At 34.9% G+C, this 23,862-nt stretch overlaps 2 protein-coding genes across 2 annotated transcripts; one reads left to right on the top strand and one right to left on the bottom strand.

The window, feature by feature from the left end:
- Positions 1-134: 134 nt before the first annotated feature.
- LOC139686476 (activating signal cointegrator 1) lies at positions 135-14,682 on the top strand. Its single transcript, XM_071583656.1, has 12 exons — positions 135-348; positions 563-672; positions 1,146-1,273; positions 4,066-4,150; positions 4,324-4,442; positions 6,893-7,038; positions 9,620-9,783; positions 10,434-10,585; positions 12,033-12,202; positions 12,437-12,558; positions 12,656-12,850; positions 14,560-14,682. The coding sequence occupies exons 1-12, from the start codon at positions 263-265 to the stop codon at positions 14,658-14,660; spliced, it is 1,578 nt and encodes a 525-aa protein (XP_071439757.1). The 5' UTR covers positions 135-262; the 3' UTR covers positions 14,661-14,682.
- A 2,365-nt stretch (positions 14,683-17,047) lies between these two features.
- On the bottom strand, positions 17,048-17,885 carry LOC139686471 (uncharacterized protein C15orf61 homolog). Its single transcript, XM_071583654.1, has 2 exons — positions 17,434-17,885; positions 17,048-17,366 (listed from the first exon to the last, which is right to left on the bottom strand). The coding sequence occupies exons 1-2, from the start codon at positions 17,750-17,752 to the stop codon at positions 17,239-17,241; spliced, it is 447 nt and encodes a 148-aa protein (XP_071439755.1). The 5' UTR covers positions 17,753-17,885; the 3' UTR covers positions 17,048-17,238.
- Positions 17,886-23,862: the final 5,977 nt, after the last annotated feature.

Here is a 23,862-nt window from a genome sequence, read left to right as displayed (position 1 = left end):
CTTATGAAGAAAAATATCATATTACTAATATTACAGTTTCGGATAAACGAACATGCCCTACAATTTGTGAATTTAGGCAAACTTGTGTTTAACATTTCGAAAGGATTGTGCCAGTTTCACGTTGTTCCCAATTACAGAGTTTGACATGTGTTAAATTGTTTGTAATTATGATGATGGTAAATTGCGGATATTTATCGTGAACAATAAGAATTTGTTAAGATTGGAGAGATTTCTAATAAACAAAGAAGCAGCGACCATTTATATGGCCATGTCGAATGGTGTATCGGAATGGTTGGAAGAGGAACTTTCAAAACTTTTATCTTTCCCAGTACCTTCTGACCTGATAACGTAAGTAATAATTTCAAGGATATTTTTAATTAGCATGCCTGTGCTAATTAATTTTTTGGAACTGCAATAATTTCTTTTTAATTAGAAATGTAATGTTATGTTGTTAACTTCGGCACTTATTAATAGTATTTGCATATGAAGTCGTAGAATTTATGCGTCCTGGTTAAATCTTTTCGCTATGGCATGGTGATCAGGTGATTGCTCCATCTTCCAGGTATATTTTATCAATAGAAAATGCCAGGGATCTCGAGGAATACCTTAAAACGTTACTCAATTTTCAAGATCCTGCTCATCGGCAATTGCTGTCGGAGTTGCTGAAAAAAAGTAATTAATAGTTCTGAATTTGTTCTGCTGATGTGTGTCTTTATTTTGATGTGCATGTCATCCCTTAACTGGCAAATATCCCGGCAATATGTCGCTCTCATACTTCTATACCTCTGTTTTGTTAATTTAGAGTTAGAAATTTCTCTAAAGGATTTGCAGTTGCGAATTCACATTATTTTTATAGTACTTTTATTTAATTATATTAATATTGTGTAATGTAATTATATTGTCTCTTAATTCAAAAGACTTGGGGATTAGTAAGCGCATGGGATGTTTTGGTGATAGCAAAATACCTATCTATAAGTCTATAAATTAATTTGCTGGTAATGCAGTCTGCCCCTTCATATATGTATATTTTTATATATTTCTCGAAGTACATATGACATAACGGTTATAATTTAGACTTGGTAATAATTTTTGTTGGACCTAACTCCGCATATGCTGTACTTTGTTATATGTTATTGCTTATTTAGGTGCCCGCCAAAATCAGGCCAATAGAGGAAATAAGACATCAGAAGTTGAACAGAAGTACACAGTATCGAAGCAGAATGAAAAAAAAGGCAAACCTTTGCAACAGGAGCAGAATTCGAAGAAAGAGCAGGTAGTTAATAGATCTTAATACCTATACATTATTTGCAGCGTTGGTCACTGATATTAGAGCACAGATATTAGTGTTGAAATACACGCTTATGATCTTCATCTATGCACAGGCATGATGAAGATTAGAAGTGTGTTATTATAAAATATATATATCAATGCCATTATAAATACAGCAAAATAAAATACTACAATTCTGTAGACGTCCCACTTTGTAAAATACTGAAAATTTTCAATAGTCAAATTTACATCAAAATAGCAGTGGATACTTCATTAGCAACAACTTCTGCTTTAAATAGGCATTGAAAACATGTATTCTACATGTATGTTTTCATTACCTTTGCTTAACATATATTCTTCATGATATTGCCAAATAGAGCGATGAGATAGCATTTATAATACATCGTTGTTTCAATGAAAAACTAAGTCTAGACGTTGCCCAAATATTTTTTTGTCACTTGAATATAGTATTTCAAATATCATGTTTTTCCTAATATTTTTTGTTGATTTAGTTTTGAAACGTGTTTGAGTTGGTTTTTGGTGACGCACGTTTTTATTTGGTGTTAATAACCATCCATTTCCAAGGAAATCTTATTATTTCGCATTCCATTTTCAACATAACATATCTGATACATCTGACCACATAGAAGAATGTCATTATTAGGGACCCAACGTCAAAACAATACCCTGTCTAAAAATTTATGTGTAATTTGTTTCCTTTATTGTAGGAGCCAATTTAGAATATCTTTAGAGTCTTGTAGTTACAGTATCATCAAATATGAGCCCCAAAAACAATTCCTTCACAAGAGTGAAAGTTGTATGGGCCTTATTAGTCTGTCTAACTATTACTTCAATGTATTAGTCAGCAATCCATCGCCATGGAACCTTGCACAACAACCACAATTCGTCCCAGAATCTTCCTCGTAAAGTGAAACTCTCGTTTAGGGAAAGAATTTTTCCCATATAAATTATTGTAAAATATAACAATGCTCTATGCCAAAAATAAATTATGCACAAGGTTAATTCGAAGAAAATAATAACTTAAACTCACAAATTATCCAGGTTCGGATTATCCACTTGTACATTATCGTTAAATTAAATTCATAAAGATGATTAAAGACTTTGAAACTTCAATATGCTTTTCAAAAATGCAAGTTTAAGATACATCTGCATTCTTATAAGTTTTTAATTACCCAAAATAAAGATATGATAACAGTACATAGTATTTTAATCAATTTTTTTTTTTGCTCTACATTTCCTTCACATTCATTAGCCCTGAGGATTCGGTATTCTCCTTACAAAAGGCAAGCAAATACATAAGTTCTACTATGCAACAAATAATTCAAAAACTATCTACCATAACTTATTTCAATTGGTATCAAATGATAAATAAGAATCCATATCAGTGATCCCTAGTTAATTCTCATACTTTGTTCATTATTTATTTTTTCTTAGCTGCTTGATTGGTTAACTTTCTGAGGAATATATGTTCTCCTATTCGCTTTATGATAGGTCTGTGTTCTTATAAATCCTTATGGAATGGCTGAAAAACAGAAAAAATTGTATTTTTCATTGCTACAAAACTTGAAATAATCGCACAAAATGAAAAAGGAGAGGTGCCTTATATATCCATTTATACTGTATCACAAACATTTTATGCGTATTTTGGTTATCCATGTATTTTTATTATCCATGTTTTCTCATGTATCCATTAGAGTTAGAATTAGAGTGTGTTGTATATATATTATTCAGGATCGTGAATCATCATCATCTTTTCTTCTGTCATGGAATGAACCAACCTGGAATGCAAATTGAATTTGTAAAAAAAAACAAAAAATTGTAACAAAAGTTTATCATGTATGATACAGTCCCAATTCTTTTTAAAGCTGCCTAGATACATTTTTTGTACTGATTCTTCAAAATGTTGTAAAAATGCAACAGCATTATGATTTAACAAATTATTAGTGGACACAGCCTCTCTGCCTTGTAAGAATAATATCTCTCAATGTACAATGCAACAGTTTCCCATGACCTTTCATCATTGTTGAGAGTGCATAGAATACATTCTTGTCTGCCTTTGAAGCATCTATCGTCTTAATTTTGTCCTTGTTCTTGAGGATAGTGCCATTTTGACCAATGTACATGCTAGATTAGCTACGGTCATGCTTCAATATTGATTTTTCATGATTTTATTTTTCATTTCTAGGATAATTTTTATTCTTTAATGGCTGTCTTCCTGTGGCTTTTTCTTTGGGGTATAATTAAAACTATGCATAAAATATTATTAAACTTGCACAATAAAATCACAAATAATATCTGAACACAAGTTGCAAAAAGATTGTGATCACTGGCAACACTAAATGCTAGCAAAACGAGTGCAAAACACAAATCTGAAACGGCAGGTTCACAATCAGGAATCCCCCTCAACTTTGCCATTCATTTTGATAAAATTCACAAGTTCAGCGAATCATATTTTAATATATTCTCATACATTATACCAATTAATCGCTATGTGAGGTGCTTGTTAAGTGAGGTTCCACTGCATGTGCATAGAAGAAGGGCTTCTGACAATATACCTGTACTTCATCTTTCTGTCTTATGAGCAACCTCTTCCACTGATCAGACATTTCAATGATCAAACAATCTTTGATGGAATTAGTTATTGGTATTGGAATTTCTTCTGATTAATTTTAAAATTCATGATATGTTTATACTGTGAATACATTTGGTATTTAAAATATTCAAAAAAAAGTTTCAATTGCCTCTAGGGTATTAATATGTATGATTGTGTTTCAGATCTCAGCAGTGAGCAAGAAAAAATCTAAATATGTGGGGCTCTATACCCAAGAAGGACAAAATAAAGATGTAGTTCTTTTGAAAGGTAATTATTACTAGGGGAAAAGATTGGGTGCTAAAACATTAGAGCATTCAATGTTTTTGCTTTGACCATTTATGTTCTCATTTAGTTTCTGAAATTCTTCATTGTATATACCTTGAGACGAAAATAGTAATGCTGAACACATTGTGATATTGTGAACGTTGGACTTGTTACAGGGCGCCACAAATGTTTCTGCCAAGCAGGCAAGCATGGTCTAATTAACAATTGTGTTCAGTGTGGAAGAATTGTTTGTGAACAAGAAGGCCCTGGACCATGCCTTTTCTGTGGAAGTTTGGTGAGTGAAATGGAAATACACACTCTTGGCCACCTGAAATCAGCTACAAAGTCTTGCACTTTGCAGTTGACATTTGTTAATGCCAGGCTGCTCAGTTTGAAAAGTCTACTTGCATAATGAAGTATATTGTTAGATTAAGTATTTTTTATAAAAATATGATGGCAGGCGAACCTTGAGTCCTTGAAAACCAAAATAAAATAATGAAATCTAATGTCTAGGCACTCTATAAAAGTGAAATACTGTTTTTTTATTTGTTTCCAGAAATCTATTAAATATTTCTTTGTGATTTAGGTAGTTTTAAGATGGATGTACAAGATTCATTAAAGTTAATACCAAAAAAAAAGTTATTGGGAGGATCGTTGATGTTTCATCATACTCAGATGTAACACCAGTTGCTGTTTGGGTTACGCGTATATTTTATTGCCTGTGTTAATCCGTAATTATGATAAAAATGACTGAAATGATTCAGTTTCAATGATTGTACATTGCTTTCTAGATTTTTGTTAGTAGGTTTGTGCAATAAAACCAAATTTAATCCATTTAATTTAAGTATTTTGTCAAGAGATGTTTTTCACTCTGCACACATGACTGTGAAATGTGTTGTGATGCTAAAATTGTTTCACTGTTAGAAACAACTGCCATCTTATGTCAATTACTTGTTATACTATGTATAAATTCGCTCAAGTGATAGGTGTTTGCCATTAATCACATTACAGACTGGTGTCTTTAATGTGGTTGATGAAGAGCCATAAAACTGCTGTGATGAACTAGCTAACTGTCAACCAAAGTTTTAATGCTGTCCATTCTCTTAGCTTCCCTGAAAGGGTGTCATTTTTCCGAGATGTGGAAGGTTCAAAACAACCTTGAAAAAGCATAGTAAAATCACCTTCATGCAATTTTCAGCCCCAATTCGTTCCCTAATACTTCTCGTGAAGCAAAGCAGTTGTTTGGTGAACAAATTTTCCAATACAAATTAATTTAAAATATGATAGTGTGTTCCATGCTAAAAACAATATATTATGTATAAGATTTATCCAAGAAAATTATATGTAGGATTGTGAATCTTTGTCATCTTTTCTTCTATTTTGGAATGGATCAACCTGGAAGGTGAATTCGGTTGGTAGAAAGCAGAAAAGAATTGAAACAATTAATTTAATATTCATGATACATGCCTGATTCGTTTTCACTGTCAAGCTGTTCGAAAACATTTGTTTATGCAGTTGCTTTAAAAATTGTGTGAAAATCTGATTCGGCATTTTCATTAAATAAATTTTTGATGATTTTTAGATGAGATAGTAGCTGGACAAGTGTTATACACAAATTAAAGCAGGCGGCATGTAATCATCGCTGGTATGGAATCGCCCTCTACATGTCACTTGTTATGTGAAAAGTTGCTCATTCAGCTAGTAATTTTCAAAAAAATATTTTCACTCATTATGGAAACTACTCACTCTACTAGAGGCTACTTAAGCAAGGTTTTTATTGTATTGGACTGAAATTCGGATTTAGCTTGTGCATTGATATGATGAAGAAATCAATGTGTATTAATTTCTTCAAGTACCATGTCAATTTTTTTTAAGCCTGAACATTAAGGTTTTTCATTTATGGATGATTAAAGTTGAACAAACATGAATCTTGCCTCGCTTAAGACCTGGTTTTATTCTTGTCAAACACCATTTAAGTAAAATTCTCATTATTGCATGTGTACTATCTGTTTACTATGTGCATACATTTTTCAGAAACTGCACAATACTTTGCCTTATCACAAAAATGACCGGAATAATACAATAGATGAATTCAACAATAGATGACGTTGATTGAATCAGGTGTGATCTTAAATTCAGTTGTATCTATGTCTTTTCTTGGCTCAAGGACTACAGTAAACTATGGTTATTTAATAAGAAAATATCATATTTAGTAGTGACAGTAAACTGTGATTATTGAATGCCTTCAGGTGATTGTATTATTCAGCCATGGTGAATCAAGTAGCTCAAATTCCTCAATCCATAACTACAAAACAGGGAAAGAAAGTGCGTTGTTTACTTACAATGTATGTTTAACATTCATAATAGTTTCTATATTTAATATACGTAATGTCACCGACAGCATAATTTTTCAATTAAACTGAATCAGTAATGACTTAAATGTTGTGTATAGAATTTTCTCTATTTTCATGTTATTGTGACTTGAAACACAAAGCCTGTGAATCTGGTGATATCATTTCCTGGATTGTTCAAAATTGGTTATGTGTATGTCAAATTGAATGGAATAATTTAATGCATATTCATACGTCATTGATTCAAATTCAAACCTTAATGAAATGATGCACCATTCATTTGGACTTCGAAAATGAATCCAGATAATTCATCATGAAATGGTTCAATATTGCAAGGAAATAGATATTGTTATTATATTTTGTTCATTTAATGCAACTTGCATTTTATGCCCAGGTGTATCCCCCTGGAGAGGGCATGGAAAGGCATGGAGTAACTTCTGAAACACAAATTCAGTATATGAAGCAGATGTTGCCAAAGTCTGTGGATTGGGAAGAAGCGATGGAGCGAAGAGATAGGCTGCTGGAATATGATCGAACATGGTAAGTTTGGTATTCTCTTCGCAAACTGAAGTTAAGGTTGTGGCAACTTGGTAAAGAGAGTGCATCAGAGACCTTTTCATTTTGGTTGTCATGACAAATATAGTTATTGAGTTGAAATTAGTGAAATGCATCTTCATTTGGTAACAGCAGTGCTTGAGATGCAGAGACAGTTTGAATAAAAGTTAACCTTGAAATTTATTGAATAATAAATGGTTGGAAAAAACATGTAAGTTGATTCTGGGAATTTGTCAAGCTTCTCAGAATTACATTTTCATTTGTGGTGATTGTGAAATGGCAAGTAAAATGGCTGAAGGTGAAAACAGTATTAATGTTGACATTCAGTATTAGAGGCCATAGTATTTCCTGCTGTACTGCTTGACAAAGGGTTATTTTTGCCTTCGAGATTTTCTTTTGAGAGCTTTTGGGTTTACACCGTATGTTTTTTTTCACAGACATAGAATGTTTTGAAAATTCAAAAGTTCAAAATTATTAGCATACATCTTTGGAATACTCATCCTCATTGTGAAAATTAATATTTCAAGGCATGGAGCTCAAGCACAGTTAGTAAATTAGATATGATGATGTATCAACACATTGTCACTATATTTTAATATTTATGAGTCAAATTTGAATGATTTTACGAATCAATACTGTGTGTATAATGTTACTAATTATCCTCAACATTACAATAACATTACATATATGTCAGCAAGACATGATACATATAATTATAATCAGTGTGCTGTCCCTGTTGTATATGTCTATACAGTCAAATGGAGTGATCAATGTCGATTTGGGTGATATTGCTGGATGTTAGTTGAATGATATTACTCAGTATACCCATTAATTAGTACCATGTCATTATATCTTCACCACCTTGATATTTCTTGAAAATTTACAATGTACTGGAAAACGACCATCATACTGCTCCTCTACTGTTGACCTTACAAAAACTGCATAATTTCTTATCTGAACACACTAATGTGTAATGTATTTAATATCCCATTAAGTAGGGTACTCATGAGAAACATTTATGTCATTGCTAAAAATTGAAATTTTCTCAGTTTCTTCTAGATTTCGCAGGCCTAACGTCTGCCCTTTTGTATACTATCTCTTTTAATCTGTTCCCCTGCTTTTGAAATATTAAACTGCATCTCTAGAACATGTTTTTTTAACAACAAAAATAGATTAAATGATTTTGGATGAAAATTGGGAAATAAAATTTTTTCACAATTTTGGCCTTGTTACCGTTGCCAAAGACATATGATAATTAATATTTCATAGCTTCTAACTGTTTATGACAGCAATTGGTTGAAGAGAATGGTTTTCAGAATGGTTATGATCCAGTTTTGAAGATCTTAAGCGAAAGTTTTTGAAAGCTAAAACCCAAAAACATGTGCAACATTAGGTTCATATGTATTTGGGGAAATTTATCCAAGTTTCCAGGTGTTGAACACTAATTTTGATGCCTTATTAGAATCTGAAGCTGATCCATTAGCTGTTCATTGTTCTTATAAGTTCAGACCACAAATAAAAGGTTTGTATAAAAAGTATTGGTGACAATTTTTTCCTGACATGTGTGTGTGAAATGTTGAATTCAGACCATTGGTTAAATGTATGCATTATCACAGATCATACTGGCATTGAAAAGATGACAGTGCTCACTATTCTCACTGTAAAGTTGGCGATGCAAAATATCTGCACCAAACTCGTCCCGAAGGTCTTAACAGACCACTAAGAGCATAGTCGAGTGTTTGGTTGCAAAGGCCTTCTACAACACCAAGGTGACGATCCCCTTAGGCCCTCACAGTCTCGAATTGGGACCAGCAGGCTATGTCATATTCCCAAATGTTAAATCCTCCAACAAAGGACACCACCATGGGACCCTAAGAGCCATCAAAGAAGCTTGCATGCATACCCTTAAGGACCTTACAGAATCCTTCTACCAGGGAGCCTTTGGGTCATGGAAAAGCCACTAGCCGAAGTGTGATCACACTCGAGGGATGTACTTTGAAGAAGGCATTAATTCCTAGTAGTAGTAGTATTTAGGGGAAGTGACCAACAGCTGAGGTAATTTGTGCCATTAGGGATGGACAGAAAAGGATGAAGGTTGGAGAAAAACTTGGCGTCAGGATTAGCCTACTCTTTACAAAAGGTGCCGAGGGGTCCGCCTCTTAACGTCCTATCCAACGTACAGCGAACTCACTCAAAGTGCCTTCCACAAAGTACCTCAAGTAGGGATCGAGAGACCGCTGAAAAATATTCAGCACCACTGGGATTTGAACCCGGGCCCTCTGGGTGGGCATTGATTCCTATATTAGATAATCGGAAGATAATATCCATAAATCATGTTTTGAGCTCTTCATTGCAACAACTTGCTATTAATCTGTGGTTTAATGTACATGAATCCATTTTCTGACTCATTGTTTATAAGGTTCTGAACTATACAGTTCAGTGTAATTGGATTTTTAATTGTTCCCTGGGACATAGTCGTTGGGTATGCAACAACTTATTTAAATGGATAGTAACACAACAGCAATTGTCTCTGTATTTCATTGACAATTCAATCTTTTCTTTGCAGTGAAAAGCGGACCAAAGTAATTGATGATGAAAACGATTACTTCTCTTCAAGTTCTCCATGGCTTTCAAAAGAGGAGAGGGAACAGCTAAGGAAAAGGGAATTAGAACTGAAAGCTCAAAGGGATATGTCAAGGCATAAGAAAACAATGACGTTTGACTTTGGAGGTAAATTTTCTGTATCTGTATTTGATGAAACAGATGTATGTGGTGGTGAATCTTCTAAAATTTGGACCACAGCATTTGATTTTTTTACTTTTGACTTAGTTTGCCTGAAGAGATAATGTTCTGTTTAACTGAGGTTGATGAGCTGAAGAATGGCCTTGGATATTCATGATCGTTCTCATTCACAAATCAGAAATGGTCAGGGTGTGGATTCATGTGCTGTAGTTGAACCATACATGAGTGTAAAAGATTTATTTATTTAAAACTCAATATTGGAATTGAATTATGATATTAATACATTGAGTAGGATGCTTATTTACCCTTGAGAAACACTTACTGTCATTGTTGAAATTATCTCAGTTTTCTTCAGGATTTCCCTGGGCTCCCATTTCTGTATAATACCCTATTAATCTGTTCCCTCACTTTTGGAACATTTAACTGCAATGCTGGAACAATATGATGTTTTGATCCCAAAAAATAGATTAAATAGTTGGTGATGAAAATTCGGAAATAAAATTTTTATTCCTAATTTTGACCATGCAATTAATTGTCTAAGTCATTTGTCTTTAAACCAATTTTGCTGTTTTAGGGTTACTTGTTAAATAAATCAATATATAAAAATAATATGATATCATTACTTGTTGACTCTTCAGGACGGCAAGTGGTTGAAGAGGATGGTTTTGATAATGTTTATGATCCAGATGATCCAGTTTTGAAGGCCATAAGTGAAAGTGTTCACCACAAGGGCAGGGCCATACCTGATGAAGGCAACAGTCACCCTAATATGTTTTTTCCTCAGCCTGTTGTAAGTGCATACCTATACTTGCTATCATTTAGTAAATTGTGAATTGTATATAAACATCCGTTGAGATCAAAACTTTTTTTGGTTTGGATGCTCCGGGAGTTCAGAGTGGACTGTGTACTGGAAATCTCAAATGCATAACTTTCTGGACACACCTAGTGCATGTGAAATATTCAGAAACTTGAGTGTATGACCTCTAATTATTTATTGGAACTAGGCTTCACCATTGCAGTAGTATTGTGGCATTTTGAATTAAATTTCAGGAACATCTTAAGAACTAGAAACGTAAGATAATGATTTTTTTTATAGAGTAAAATATTAGAAATTATATTACTTTCCATGAGGGGTTGTTGGGATAACTGCGCAAAATTTGGAGTAATTTACGTGGGATAACATTACCTTTTTCTGTCTTTTCTGTCAAACTTACTTTTTCAATCCTTCTCTGAACCGTTTTCAAAATCCTTCAGTCTTCACACATCATGTTTACCATAAACACCAGTTTTTCTAGCCTGCAGCATATTCCATTAAAAGAATGATCAGCCTCATGGCTGGATGGATTCTTCAATGGTATTCTGATCCCTACTTAAGATGCTATGTGGAGAGCACTTCAAGTGGATTATACTGAATGTGTTGGATAGGACGGTAAAACTGTGGCCCCTTTGGGACATTTCATTAAGAGGAGGCCACCTAGCACCAAGTTACCTTCCACCCATTCTTTCCCCATTCCCTGAAAATCCTACCTCTTTCAAATCACCTACAGTTACAAATAACAAAAAATTCATTTTGGAAATTATTTGTACCCTTTGCAATCAACTTCCTAAATGAATTTTATTGGATATAAGTTTTCAAATTTGAATGAAGCCATTTTTAGCCATCCTTCATAAGCTTATATCATGGCACAACAGCTGTAAGTTGTCTTCCCTAATAATTGTGATTGATAGTGGTTACAGGGAGAAAAACTGGTCCCTCTACTGTTTTAAGTGTGTTTAACTGGATGTGTTTGAAATTCCACTTTCCATGAGGTTTGGTTTGAATTTGACTCTTGCCTTTTAAAGCCACTCAAATTACTGTGGATGGATGGGCTGTAGCAATAAGGAATTTTTGCTGTTAATTTGCTATATATTGTGTTTAGTTTAATTTTATAATTGATTAAAACTATAAGATTGTCTGGTCCATCTGGAATGGTAATCTCCCCTGGGCATCATTTTTCAAGTGTGCCATCGCTCTAAGAACTTGATTTTTGAAATATTTTTTCTGTCTTAGAGGCAATTATGAAATACGTATGCTGAATAATAGGTAATAGAGCTATATTATTTAGAGGAGCACTATCAATTGAATAAATGTGGCAGTTTATAGTATGTATGTTTAAATTTACCTTAAAGTTGATGTAACATCTTTACTTTAATACTTTCATGTGTCAGTTTTGAAATTTATTAAAGTTTCTTTTCAGTTTCAGGATTCTGGGGATGCTAATGTCGATTTTCAAGATAAAAATTCAAACAAAGTGTGGCCTGTTGTTCATAGAGTCCAGGATCAGGGTCTTTTAGAAATGTATGACCAAGGGTTATGCTTAAGTCTTCATCAACCATGGGCTTCTCTTCTTGTTTATGGAATAATGAAGTGAGTCACTCAGTCTTCATTTTACTCTTCTTCAATGGATGATCAAATGATAATTGTATTCATGAGTTGACATTGCAAAATGGCATCCAGTTTTAATTGGTTCTGTTGGTCTATGCACCCTTTCATTTGCATAATACTTAAATTACAATTAAAATGAAGGTTAAGGAAGAACTGCACCAAGCTTATTCAATAGTAACATTATTGTAGTCATCACCTTTTAAAATTATATTGCAGGGATGAAGGCCGTACGTGGTATACGTCTCATAGAGGCAGACTGTGGATTGCAGCAGCATCCAAAGTACCTCTTCCTCAAGATATAAAGGAGACAGAAAATTTTTTTCAGATACTTGAGAACAGTAAGTTTGTTATCAAAAGTAATCATGAATTTTGGAGATTTGGTTCAATGCATTTCCATGTGGCAATGTTAATTGTGGCTTCGTCTATACTCTGCAGATGATGGCATCAAATTTCCACGTCAGTATCCAACCAGCTGTTTGCTAGGTTATGTGGATGTAGTTGACTGTTTATCACAGGAAGATTATAGATTAAAATATCCTGATGGAAGGAGTGAGAGTCCATATGTGTTGGTGTGTGAAAATGCTCATCACCTGCCTATTTTTTTCCCTATCCAAGGGAAGCATAAAATATGTAAGTAAAATGTATACGTAAATTATGTAACATGTAAAAAAAATTCTTTTTTACATTTCAGTGTACTCTAATTAAGCCTTCGATTGGCCAACCATTTGAATAAGGGTGATTCGGTAGTTTATTAAATTTTTGAAATAATTGAAAATGTACCGAATGGAATCATCATCTAATATATTTATGAAATTTATCACAAATTAGTTTTAAAAAGTGGATGAAGCCATTTTTTTAGCGATTCTCTATCAAGACTTGTGTACCAATTGCATACATTAAGGCCTGTTTCATTTTTACTTATTCTTTTATTTTTATATACCCTGCAAGCCACCGCTAGGGTGTGTGGTAGGGGGGGAATACCCACTTTGAAAATGATTTTAACGAGAATTACTCTTTGCCATCTGATCTACACTGGTCTATTGAAATTTATTAATGCAACCTATTGTTTTTGCTTTTCCTTTGTCTCTGGAGTGTATGGTTCATCCACAGTTGTGTATTGATGCGGAAACTTATCAGGATTGTGGTGGAAAACCACCAAACCAGCCTCCAAAATGACCAAAAGATTGTGTTTTTTCTCCACTGAGAGCAAACACAGCTCCCATCTTTGCAAGATATTTTCACACCCAATTCTTCATGCAAAAGTGGAACCACTCTACTATGTGATATGCCTCTTTTATGAACTTTTATTGATTTATTACTAAAAAAAACAGATAATGGATTTTGTCAATCAATTCAGAGGAAGTCACTTTCAATGGATGTCCTGAACAATGTTCATCATTTGTGAATGTACGGCAATGTTTAAACTCATTCACCCAATTGTAAACCAGCACAAACAGAGGATAATTGATGGTTTCTGGCATAACTTTATGGAACTGATTCATTATAAATAAATGAAAGGACTAACTTTATAGTTCCACACGAACGATTCATTCACACGACCCAGGTTTCGAAGTAAAACTGATGATGAAGTTTTTCTTCGAAACCCGGGTCGTGTGAATAAATCGTTCGTGTGGAACTACAAAGTTAGTCCTTTCATTTATTTTTAACAAACAGTGGAGTAGACGTGCCCTGAACTTCATCTAACTCGGATTTGATCTCTTTCGGTGTTGACCCTTTTAAATATTTATAAGTGTTATAACCTCCGCATGAAACTCATTGTTTTTCATTTTTCTAAATAAACAAGTTTGTTGCTTCAATAAACCATGAAAATGGAACCACATGATGGATGTTTGAAACATTAACAGCAATCTAGTGAGAGATAAGGCCTACTAAGAGCATATGAACAGAGAAGCTTATAAAGGATCCTAATTAGAACAGGAAAATTTTGTAGACATATCATGAGGTGTGATATCTTACTGACCATCACCGATTTCTATTAAGTTATTCTGTCTGTCCATATTATTTTCATAATTTTTGGTAGCATCACTATCCCATTGGTCCCTTCGGACCATATGTATTCCATCATAATTCACTATTTTACCGTATTAGTGAAAATTTAGGATTCATTCTTACTATATTATTCTTTGATGAGTGCTCTACATTACCATGGCGGCTACTCTCATTGCATTAATTAGAGAGAGATTAATTTAGAAGTATTGAATTGGGTTTAATGTTGTCTGAAAGCAGACAGATACTTGTGTTTCAATCATCTGTGCATACCGATATAAGGATGGTAGTACTTTGTTCCTTATACTTCTTTTTATCCTATTTTATTTCAGATAAACTTGATCCAAAGATACATCAAGCAGCTCAGAAGGCTATTCAAAGAATTTCTAAATTGCAAGCAGAGAAAATGATGGAATCTGAAGGAATCATGTAGATATTTCATGTGAATATTTGTTAAATCAATCAATCGTTAAATGATTTTGTCATTATTTTCCTTCCATACAGCCCATGCTAATTGCAGTAAGTTTTTACTGTTTATTGTTATTGATATTCAACAGGTAGGTTTTGGGTTGACTCGGCCTTTACCACTATGCAGGATATATTTCCTTGCCTCTCCTAAAACACACAACCTGACATCCAACAACACATGAAGTGACTCTTCAATTCCACATGCATTTTTCATTCCAAAATGCCTCTCCTATTCCTTCTCCATTCACCCAACATTCTCCCCTCTATCACAATCTTCAACATCCCACTGCCAATTAGAATGCTCTACATCAATCTTTCATGCCTCCTTTAGATTTCTCTTAACAGTCTTCCCACTTCTCCCTCCATGCCACAGCATTTCCTCGTTTGTGTCCCTTTCTGTCCATTCAACCTTCTTTTCTCCACACATGCTTCTCAAAAGCCTCCAACCTTCACCTATATCAATAACCAGGGTTCTGTGCCATACAAAACCATTCTCCATAACAAAGTATTAACGAGCCATTTCTTAACATCCTTACTCTATGCCCTGACTCAATATGTCATCAATTCCCTCCTCCTGAACAATTAATTCTTCTCCTTAAGCCCCAACTATGCATACTTGGACCATTTTGATCCAAAACATTTCTGAGACTGGTTAACTCTTCCACCTACTCTTAGTTTCTTTCCTCCTATTTTAACATTTAGCTTCACTTAGCTCTCTCTTGAAAACCACATGACCTTTATTTTGTTTTCATTTATTTTCATCCCATACCAAACCCACTGACTTTCCAATCTGCTGGTACACAGGTGATAATGGACATATGCAATGAAGGATATTTAAAAACTAAGGTAAGAATGAATTTTGGTGGAAAATTCATAAAATCAGTTAGATGATCAAGCTTTAGTCTGTCAATTAGCAAAGGATTCACCAACACTGCTGAGCATATTAAAAGTCAGTGTGACAGATTTGGGATGAGAAGGTAAATAAAAAAAATGGTTGTTCATAAACTAGACCAAGTGGAACAGTATCAATTTGGAAGAGTCTGAGACACACATTTTAGTAACCATTCTGATAGTCATACACTAGGACAAAGTGGGTCATAAAACTCTGCGAAAAAACTATAATTGGAATATAGCTAGAGTCAATATTACTCTATGCCTTCTGCTTGTGGGTGTGTACCTTTTTGCAGGGTTGCCATTAGTAACTAATAGAAGGCTTGATTTTACTAGTAACTACATGATGGGGGTGCTATCACAATGGTTTTGGGAATCTAGAATAAAAATAAAACCTTCATGAAAAGCACAGCGTACAAAACTATGATACGAATTTAGTATGCTAAGAGCAAAAGATAAGAATTACTTAGTATACCTAAAAAATGGTAAATAATACCTGAAATTTTCATACAATGATTAATTGTGGCTAAATGTTCTATAAAGAGGAAAAAGAATTTCATCCTGAAAATAGCCATTCATTTGCATGCAGGTACTAGTGGTTGTGTGGCATTGTCCTTGGAATGGTGGCCAATGTGCTATAATGAATAATAAGCAACTACCAACCCGATATGAAATTCACTTTCTATGAAATGGTTACGCCTCGATTTGCCTGTGGGGGACAATATGATCTCAAAGCCATTTTGAAAGTTGCTTGGAAAAAGAGGCAAACCAAGTAGCATTTTGGCATCAGTCGTGCCTCTGTCCTACATGTGAAAAAGTATTGTGATACTTAACTTAATGGTAACACAACTAAACTGGATAAGTTAGCAAGCAGAACTGCCCTGTCTCATTGTACATGCATGATTACATTCACAAGTTCCATTTGCACATGAATCATCTTAGTGACAAATTAAGAACATTAATGAGAGGTAAAATTGCGAGGAGCTACGATATTTCTTTCAGCCACTCATTTATTATGATCGCTAAAATAATGTAACGGAAGTGAATATTATGATTCAAATGGTTATCACTAAGAGTTCACAGGAACTTCTACACTTGTCATTTATCATATTAAAAACCCCTATCTAACTTGCCGAGTACGATTACAGAAAACCCTCCAGATGAATGGTGTATCTTCAAGGGCTCCAAACTGCTCAAAAGTTTGATAAAAAAAGTGAATGATTCAATAACCACTCTTCTTGCACCAGGTAAGGTCAATACAATAGAAGTAGTGCCGTGCTAGACCTTGCGAGTTATCTGAAAATAATTTAGGTTTGCGGACTGACCAGCACTTGAATAGCTGAAACTCGTTCACAATGCACTCTGTGACGATAACAACATAATTGTGGACGTATCCCTATCTCAGGTGCAGGTTCCATACTGCGAAATAATGCTTAACTTTAATAAAATCAATTATACCCCTTAGAATGACATTCAGTAATTTTAATGATATTCTACAAAATTGCATGAAACTTCAATTCAATCTTGAAATACATTCTACATACAATTCTACTAAAACATACTTTAATAAAATACAATTGCTTTCCCTTCAATTATCGCTCATTCATTTATACTAGCTCAGCCTATGTTCGGATTCGGCTATCACGATATAATTAATAATATGAACCTTTGTCTTCTTCGTAGAGAAAGTAAATGGTAACTATGCCTTTAGGTGTATAAACATCTTCCTGGTGCCGAATCAGAAACACTGCAGCAACCCCATACGCCAAGCAGGGTATTCCTACAAAGAAACCACCTTTCAAAAATGATGTAGATAGTGTTTGGCGGAGTAAATAATAAATACATGCCTAAATTCATTAACTTGATAATCCTGAAAAAATTATCTTCCACGGTAAGATCAGCAATTGGCCTTTTGGTGCAATGATACTTGATGTAAGGGTAGCAGCCAGTTCGAAGAATGTGGTAGTTACTATTCCCTACTTTCCAATTAAAATGAGACATTCCTTTCTGGTCATTTTCTATGCTGCTATATTTGACAAAATATGATGTCCACGGAGGATGCTTTAATTGCTCCAAATAGCAGGTTAAAACTTCAGAAGATTTAGGCTTCAATGATGATACGGTATTCCGGGAAAGTAATGTCATCAGGCAAAATGTTACCCTCATATCTTGCTAATAATAATATCTCAATCACTTCACGCATCGTTCCATCCCATTTCTACGTGGTGAAGCGAAATTCGTACATATACCCTTGTGCTGACACCGCTCACACTTTGTTTACATTTTAAGTCCGCACCAACTTACCACGAACGAAATTCAACTTTCGTATTGATGTAGCCTCTATCGGGAGATTAATTAACTTTGTTTGTGTTCACCCGCGTTTAGAGATGCGGTTCGAAACTTTTTAAAGCGAATCACTTAACGATATATAATGTTTACAAGGAACGGTGGGAAGTATTTGTTTCAGTTTCAATAAAATAGGCGTGTTAGTAAAATTGCATCTTTGAGATGATTCTGAAAAGATTTTAAATTCGATGGAAATCCGTATGCATCAATTTAATGATAAGAAGGATGAATCCAGCTGACCATGAACTATTTGCTCCGAATCCATTGCATAAATATCGAACTTTACTTTTTTAGTAAATTATTTTTCATAAATATTTTTGTAGAATCGCTAAAAGAGTGTGATACCCAGAAGTCGATTTTTTAATAAATATTTGAATCTGAAACGTAACGCATTGAAACGTTGAAGAGCAATCAATATTCTCTCCTCGCCAAATGTTGGTCTGACGCATTTATTTCATCCATTAAATATGCCAAGGATACTCATTATGCCTTCATTTTTTATATAATTTAAAATGTACTCGTAAGGGGAAAATAACAATTTATAGTGCAATAATATCATAAAGGACGAATTTGTACTCCGCCCGTCATATGTAATGCCAATATGATCCCCTGGCGTCTTTTGAGTAGGGTAATTGCGGTCCCTGGTTTCTCTTTCGGGCTATTCTGCCTCCATTCCCTGAAAATCCTACTGCTGCCAAAATACCCAGCCATCCCTAATGACGCAGATTACTTAAGCTGTCGATCGCCTTCCTTTAATACGCGTAGCTACGAAAATACCAGTGGCGCCATATCGCTCGATATTGCCGCAGAAGTAGCAATTTCATGTTATCATCGGGACCTTGGGTTTTTTTTATTACGAAAGCCTATAATGGAAGCCGAATGTCACAATGCCTTGCTATGGGGATCGGGATAATTCCGTAGGTAGTGTAGCTGGTTTCTCACCTTGAGTGACAGGGGTTTAATCCTGGCGGTGGCAGGATTTTGCAGGAGTACCCCTATAACTACATAGTTGGGCGCCACACAAAGAGTGCTCAAGGGCAGGACGCTGTCCGTCGGATGAGGCGTAAAAATGTGTGTTTTCATAAAGTCAATACAAATGATTCTATAATAGTTTGCATTTCCTGAATTTATAATCAATATGTCGTGAAGATATACTCTTCCATGAATCACCAAGGTAAATTAATTGGAATGAATGAATCACCAGGCACTTTTAATTGGAATGGCATACGGGGAAGGATTTAATTCCCTAAATGGATCCCATCTTGCCTGTGGCCCTGCCTATGTTACCGGGGGTTAATACCCTTGGTGAAAAAGAAGGTATAATGGTGAGAGTAGGAGGGGAAGTTGATTATCCTCTTTGTCCCGAAGAATGACGAGACGGCATACGTTACCCAATGAGAATTTGCCCTCTATTTCTTCGCGAGTGATCGCTTGGGAGAGCAAATTAACGAGTTAAGCAAGCTCAATTAGGAAATATTCTAAAACCCAAATAGAAGTTTTGGTCAGTTATTCAATTCCATTAATAAATCTACCAAGGATTAAGTAGGGAAATAGAAACCGCATAATCTTGAGAATTTTAAGTTCTGAGCCCGCGCGCACTGGCATACGCGGGCTAATAATTTGGAGTTTCCGAAGCCTGATATCCGGCGAACATAACATGCAAGGAGGTATCCTCGTAGAAGGTTCTCTTGACTGTGTCGAAAGGCACTATGGGTAATTTCTCCTCCTCCGTTCACGCCCCCATTATTATCCCATTGGCCGAAGACACCAGGAGTAAAGCATAGAGGCGGAGTTAAAAGCGGAGAGAAAGACGATCAGCCAATCCGGTTACATCTCCCACCCCTTAGTCAGAAAAATGGAAGATATTTATGATTGGCCAGTTTTCCTTTTCCTTAAGGTCCGCCTACTTGACTCACGAAACATGAAGTCAAGTGGAACCTTCTACGAGGATACCTCCTAAGAGCATACCTGCTAGGGGGTTATGTGCGCCGGATAGAAATCTCCGGTAAATTGGGATTTTCACAGCCGCGCATAGCAGTTCTCTCGAATACCGCGCATTATCCGCGCGGATATTATTATTGCTTTTTATTGTCATGCAAGGCATTCATAATATAAAGTGTGATACAATGTTAATTACCATTTCCAGATTATGCATTTTCCATTGTAAGGGTTCCGATGTAAACGAAAATCTTGGAAGAAGTCTTGGAGATGATTAATATACAAATTAAAACAAAACAAAAATGATGAAAGTAAATATAGTTATAGCGAAACAAATATGACGTAATCCTTTTATATTTTTTGCCTTGTTCGAGGGTATCCAGCGCAGCGCGCGGCTGTGAAAATCCCAGCTTTCCGAAGATTTCTATCCGGCGCACATAACCCTCTAGCAGGTATGCTCTTAGGAGGTATCCTCGTAGAAGGTTCCACTTGACTTCATGTTTCGTGAGTCAAGTAGGCGGACCTTAAGGAAAAGGAAAACTGGCCAATCATAAATATCTTCCATTTTTCTGACTAGGGGGTGGGAGATGTAACCGGATTGGCTGATCGTCTTTCTCTCTGCTTTTAACTCCGCCTCTATGCTTTACTCCTGGTGTCTTCGGCCAATGGGATAATAATGGGGGCGTGAACGGAGGAGGAGAAATTACCCATAGTGCCTTTCGACACAGTCAAGAGAACCTTCTACGAGGATACCTCCTTGCATGTTATGTTCGCCGGATACCAGGCTTCTGAAACGCGAAATTTTGAGAATGTCGTCTGCAAAGGCAAAGGTCCCGTTTTCTCTGAAACGTATCCCAGGCTTACGAGCTGATGTGTATTTCCATTATTCATTATAATTAGTTGCCTTTAATTATTACTAAGATATGCCCGATTTCTTTGTGTTTGTAAAGTTGTAAAGAAATAAATCGTCGGTGCCAAATTCTGTTATTTTCATAAATGACTACAGACATTTTACAAAGCAAAAATTCCGATGTTTTAGGGGGACCTACTTTTATTAATACTACAATTGAGGGACTGTTGCTCTTTAAAATGAATCGTTAATTTATTAAAATTTACTTTTTGAATATTACGCATACCGTGAACTAAATTATTTTACTCATCCGAATACTATCTAGCAGTATGCAGTTGGTTTTGCTAATACTTTTTAAACCATCTTTCCAGATATGAAAAAATTAATGGGCAGGCTTACTTGTATATCCTTCATATATCCATACTAGCGAGCGTATTTGGTGATTAATCACGCTTCGTTATTGTCATTTTTTCGTTGTTTACTTAAGCTACTTGTTATGAAGTCATTTACGTGGATATCGGTGAAAGTACCACATTTTCAAATTGTAATCTGTGGGGTCAAGGTTTGCCATTGATAATAACTATGGTTGATATGAATCCTCAAAGAAATAAACTCATTCGTTTCTGCGAACTGTTTTATTCCTCGTTTTCGGTTATGAAGTCATTATATTCTTGCTAAACCTCACTGATAAAAACTCATCCCAGTAAATGTGTATCGTAAATTCCTTTTTTTCGGTCTCCGAAGATAGGTATTTCGTATACGGTTGCCTTGTAAATCGTCTTTAACATATTTCAATTGTATATCTTGGTATTAATTCTCAATTTACTGGAGACAAGTGACACGAGAACCTTTTTGGTGGCAAAGACTTAGTATTTCACCATTTTTAATTTCATGTTAAAATTGAAAAATTTTGAATGTACCCATTATTCGATAACCCTAAATAAACACAAGCCATGGCCTCGCAATTATGAAGAAATATGTCCTGCAGTCACAAGTCTAGTTCTCTCGAAAATACTTACTTATTCTTCTAGTCTTTATAATGCATCATTCTTTTAAGAATTAGCTCCAAATTTTTTATCCTTCACACTCCACGTAACACGGGTATATTTCGTAGATTTATTTAAAAACAGATTTGGAATAGATTTTTAAAGAACTTTAGTTTATTCACCTTGTTTTATCCTTTCGGTGTAAGAATATAAATTTTTTACAATCTGAGGCAAATGGTGTACTTTTTAACACCATTCTTCAAGGTATACCAGCAGCAATGCCAAATTTTGAGACTTACCTGGCTCTGAAATGGCTCCCAGGTATAGACTGCCCAACAAGCAGTTTGTGTATTTTCAATGCAGTTTAAGGCCTAAACACCCTGATAAAAGCTCCTGTGCAAGAAAATCATCTGGCTCTTTGGAATCGGGGAGGAAGACTGAAATCCAAACGAATATGGATGAACTTGGACTAAAATGGTCATCATTAATAGTAAACAATGGGGAAGAATCTCAAGAAATTTTTTCTTCCCAACAACTTGATTTAACCATATGTTCTCACTCGTTTAGATTATATATCGATCCCTTCCACATCAACTGCATCCCCCAGTTTATCATATTGCATTCTTCCTGCAATAGAAGATGTCTTCCATACTAAAGGATATTAATCCTTTCATTAATTTCTATTCTTTAATTTTACTAATTCAACTTACTGGTAATCCTAAGGCATTCAAATGCAAAGCCTTTTAGCATAGGCTCAGGACAAGATATGGATAAGACACTTGATTCAAAACACAGCATACATCCGTAATTATCTCCTATTTTAATTACCTAGACTCCTTCAGGAATGGAAATCACTTTTTTTACATTCTAAGGCAAAAATGTGTAACTTCAACCACCATTCTTCAAATTCAACAAGTCGTAGTTTCCTGCAATACCCCATTATCCCCAAATCATTCAAGAAAAGTGTCAAGCCCACCATTTTGAAAATTATTTTAAATCTAAAATTGCTGGTATTTCTTCTTGAAAAAAATTAGGTAGCAGACAAATTTAAAAAAAAAACAAATATTGTGTTGCATGTAATTAAAATCCATTAAATTACACAATAAGGATGAACACTTTATTTGTCAAGGGGTAGGCCAATATAGTAATCATAAAGTGTAATAAATATTCTTTTTCTCAATAAGCCCACCCCACAATCAACATATATTGAGCCATTCCAGAAAATACTGATGTGATAATTGAACAAAATCCAGTGAAATAATCCTATGTTGGAGATAATTGCTAAGGAAAACCATACAGAACACTTCTCATAAATACGTACCTGGCATTGGAGACTCATTGGAAGTCTCATTAGGAGACTACAAAATTATTCAACTAAATGCATGTGAACACCTTTAAATTTATACCTGCAAAAAGATAGTGGAACATGACCCATGGAATGAAAAGAAATTTCAGGAATGCAAATTATTAAAAACTTGCATATTGTACATATCATTTTTTGTGACATTGAGTACACATGCAGAAAAGGATGAATAAAACATTTTTATTGTTTTTACATAGTATCTTCCAAAAAATTTACAAATGATATAGATGAAATTGTCACCAACTATGTAGCAATATATAATATGAATCAACAACACAGGTTCACCTGTATAGTGAAACATAGATTCAAGGTTACCCTTATGTTAGGCAGTTCTGTCTCACGTATAATATCTCCGCTGTGCCGTAAAGTCCAACGGGAGGGAAATGTTGGATTCTTGTAATCCTGGTGAATACCAGGTGGTGGGATACCTCAGGTGACACAGGTGGTGAAGGCAGCCTTCAGTAATACAAGTCGCTCCAAGCTACGCATTGTGGCTCACGTAGGGACAAACAATGCCTCAAAACATGGATATGAAGAGATCCTGCACTTCTTTAAGGAGATGCACTCGGAGGTGAAACAGGTTGAGGTGGAGTTGAAAGTCCCTATAAACTTAAGTATTTGCAGCATTGTGCAACACATTGACTATTGAAGGCTTATCTGAAGCTGAATAGAGGGTGAAAATCAAATGTTGCATTGCAGTTTGTAGTGCGTAGGTTACACAAACACCTTTACAGGGTTTACCATGTTTGGTAGGCAAGAGGGCAGGTATTATGTTGGGAAAAATAAAGTAGGA

Source organism: Hetaerina americana, unplaced genomic scaffold, assembly GCF_022747635.1.
Source record: "Hetaerina americana unplaced genomic scaffold, ioHetAmer1.1.p SCAF_1, whole genome shotgun sequence".
In the NCBI taxonomy this organism is placed as follows: domain Eukaryota; kingdom Metazoa; phylum Arthropoda; class Insecta; order Odonata; family Calopterygidae; genus Hetaerina; species Hetaerina americana.
The sequence above is the reverse complement of the archived record's forward strand: the minus strand, read 5'-3'. Positions and strand labels throughout refer to the sequence as shown.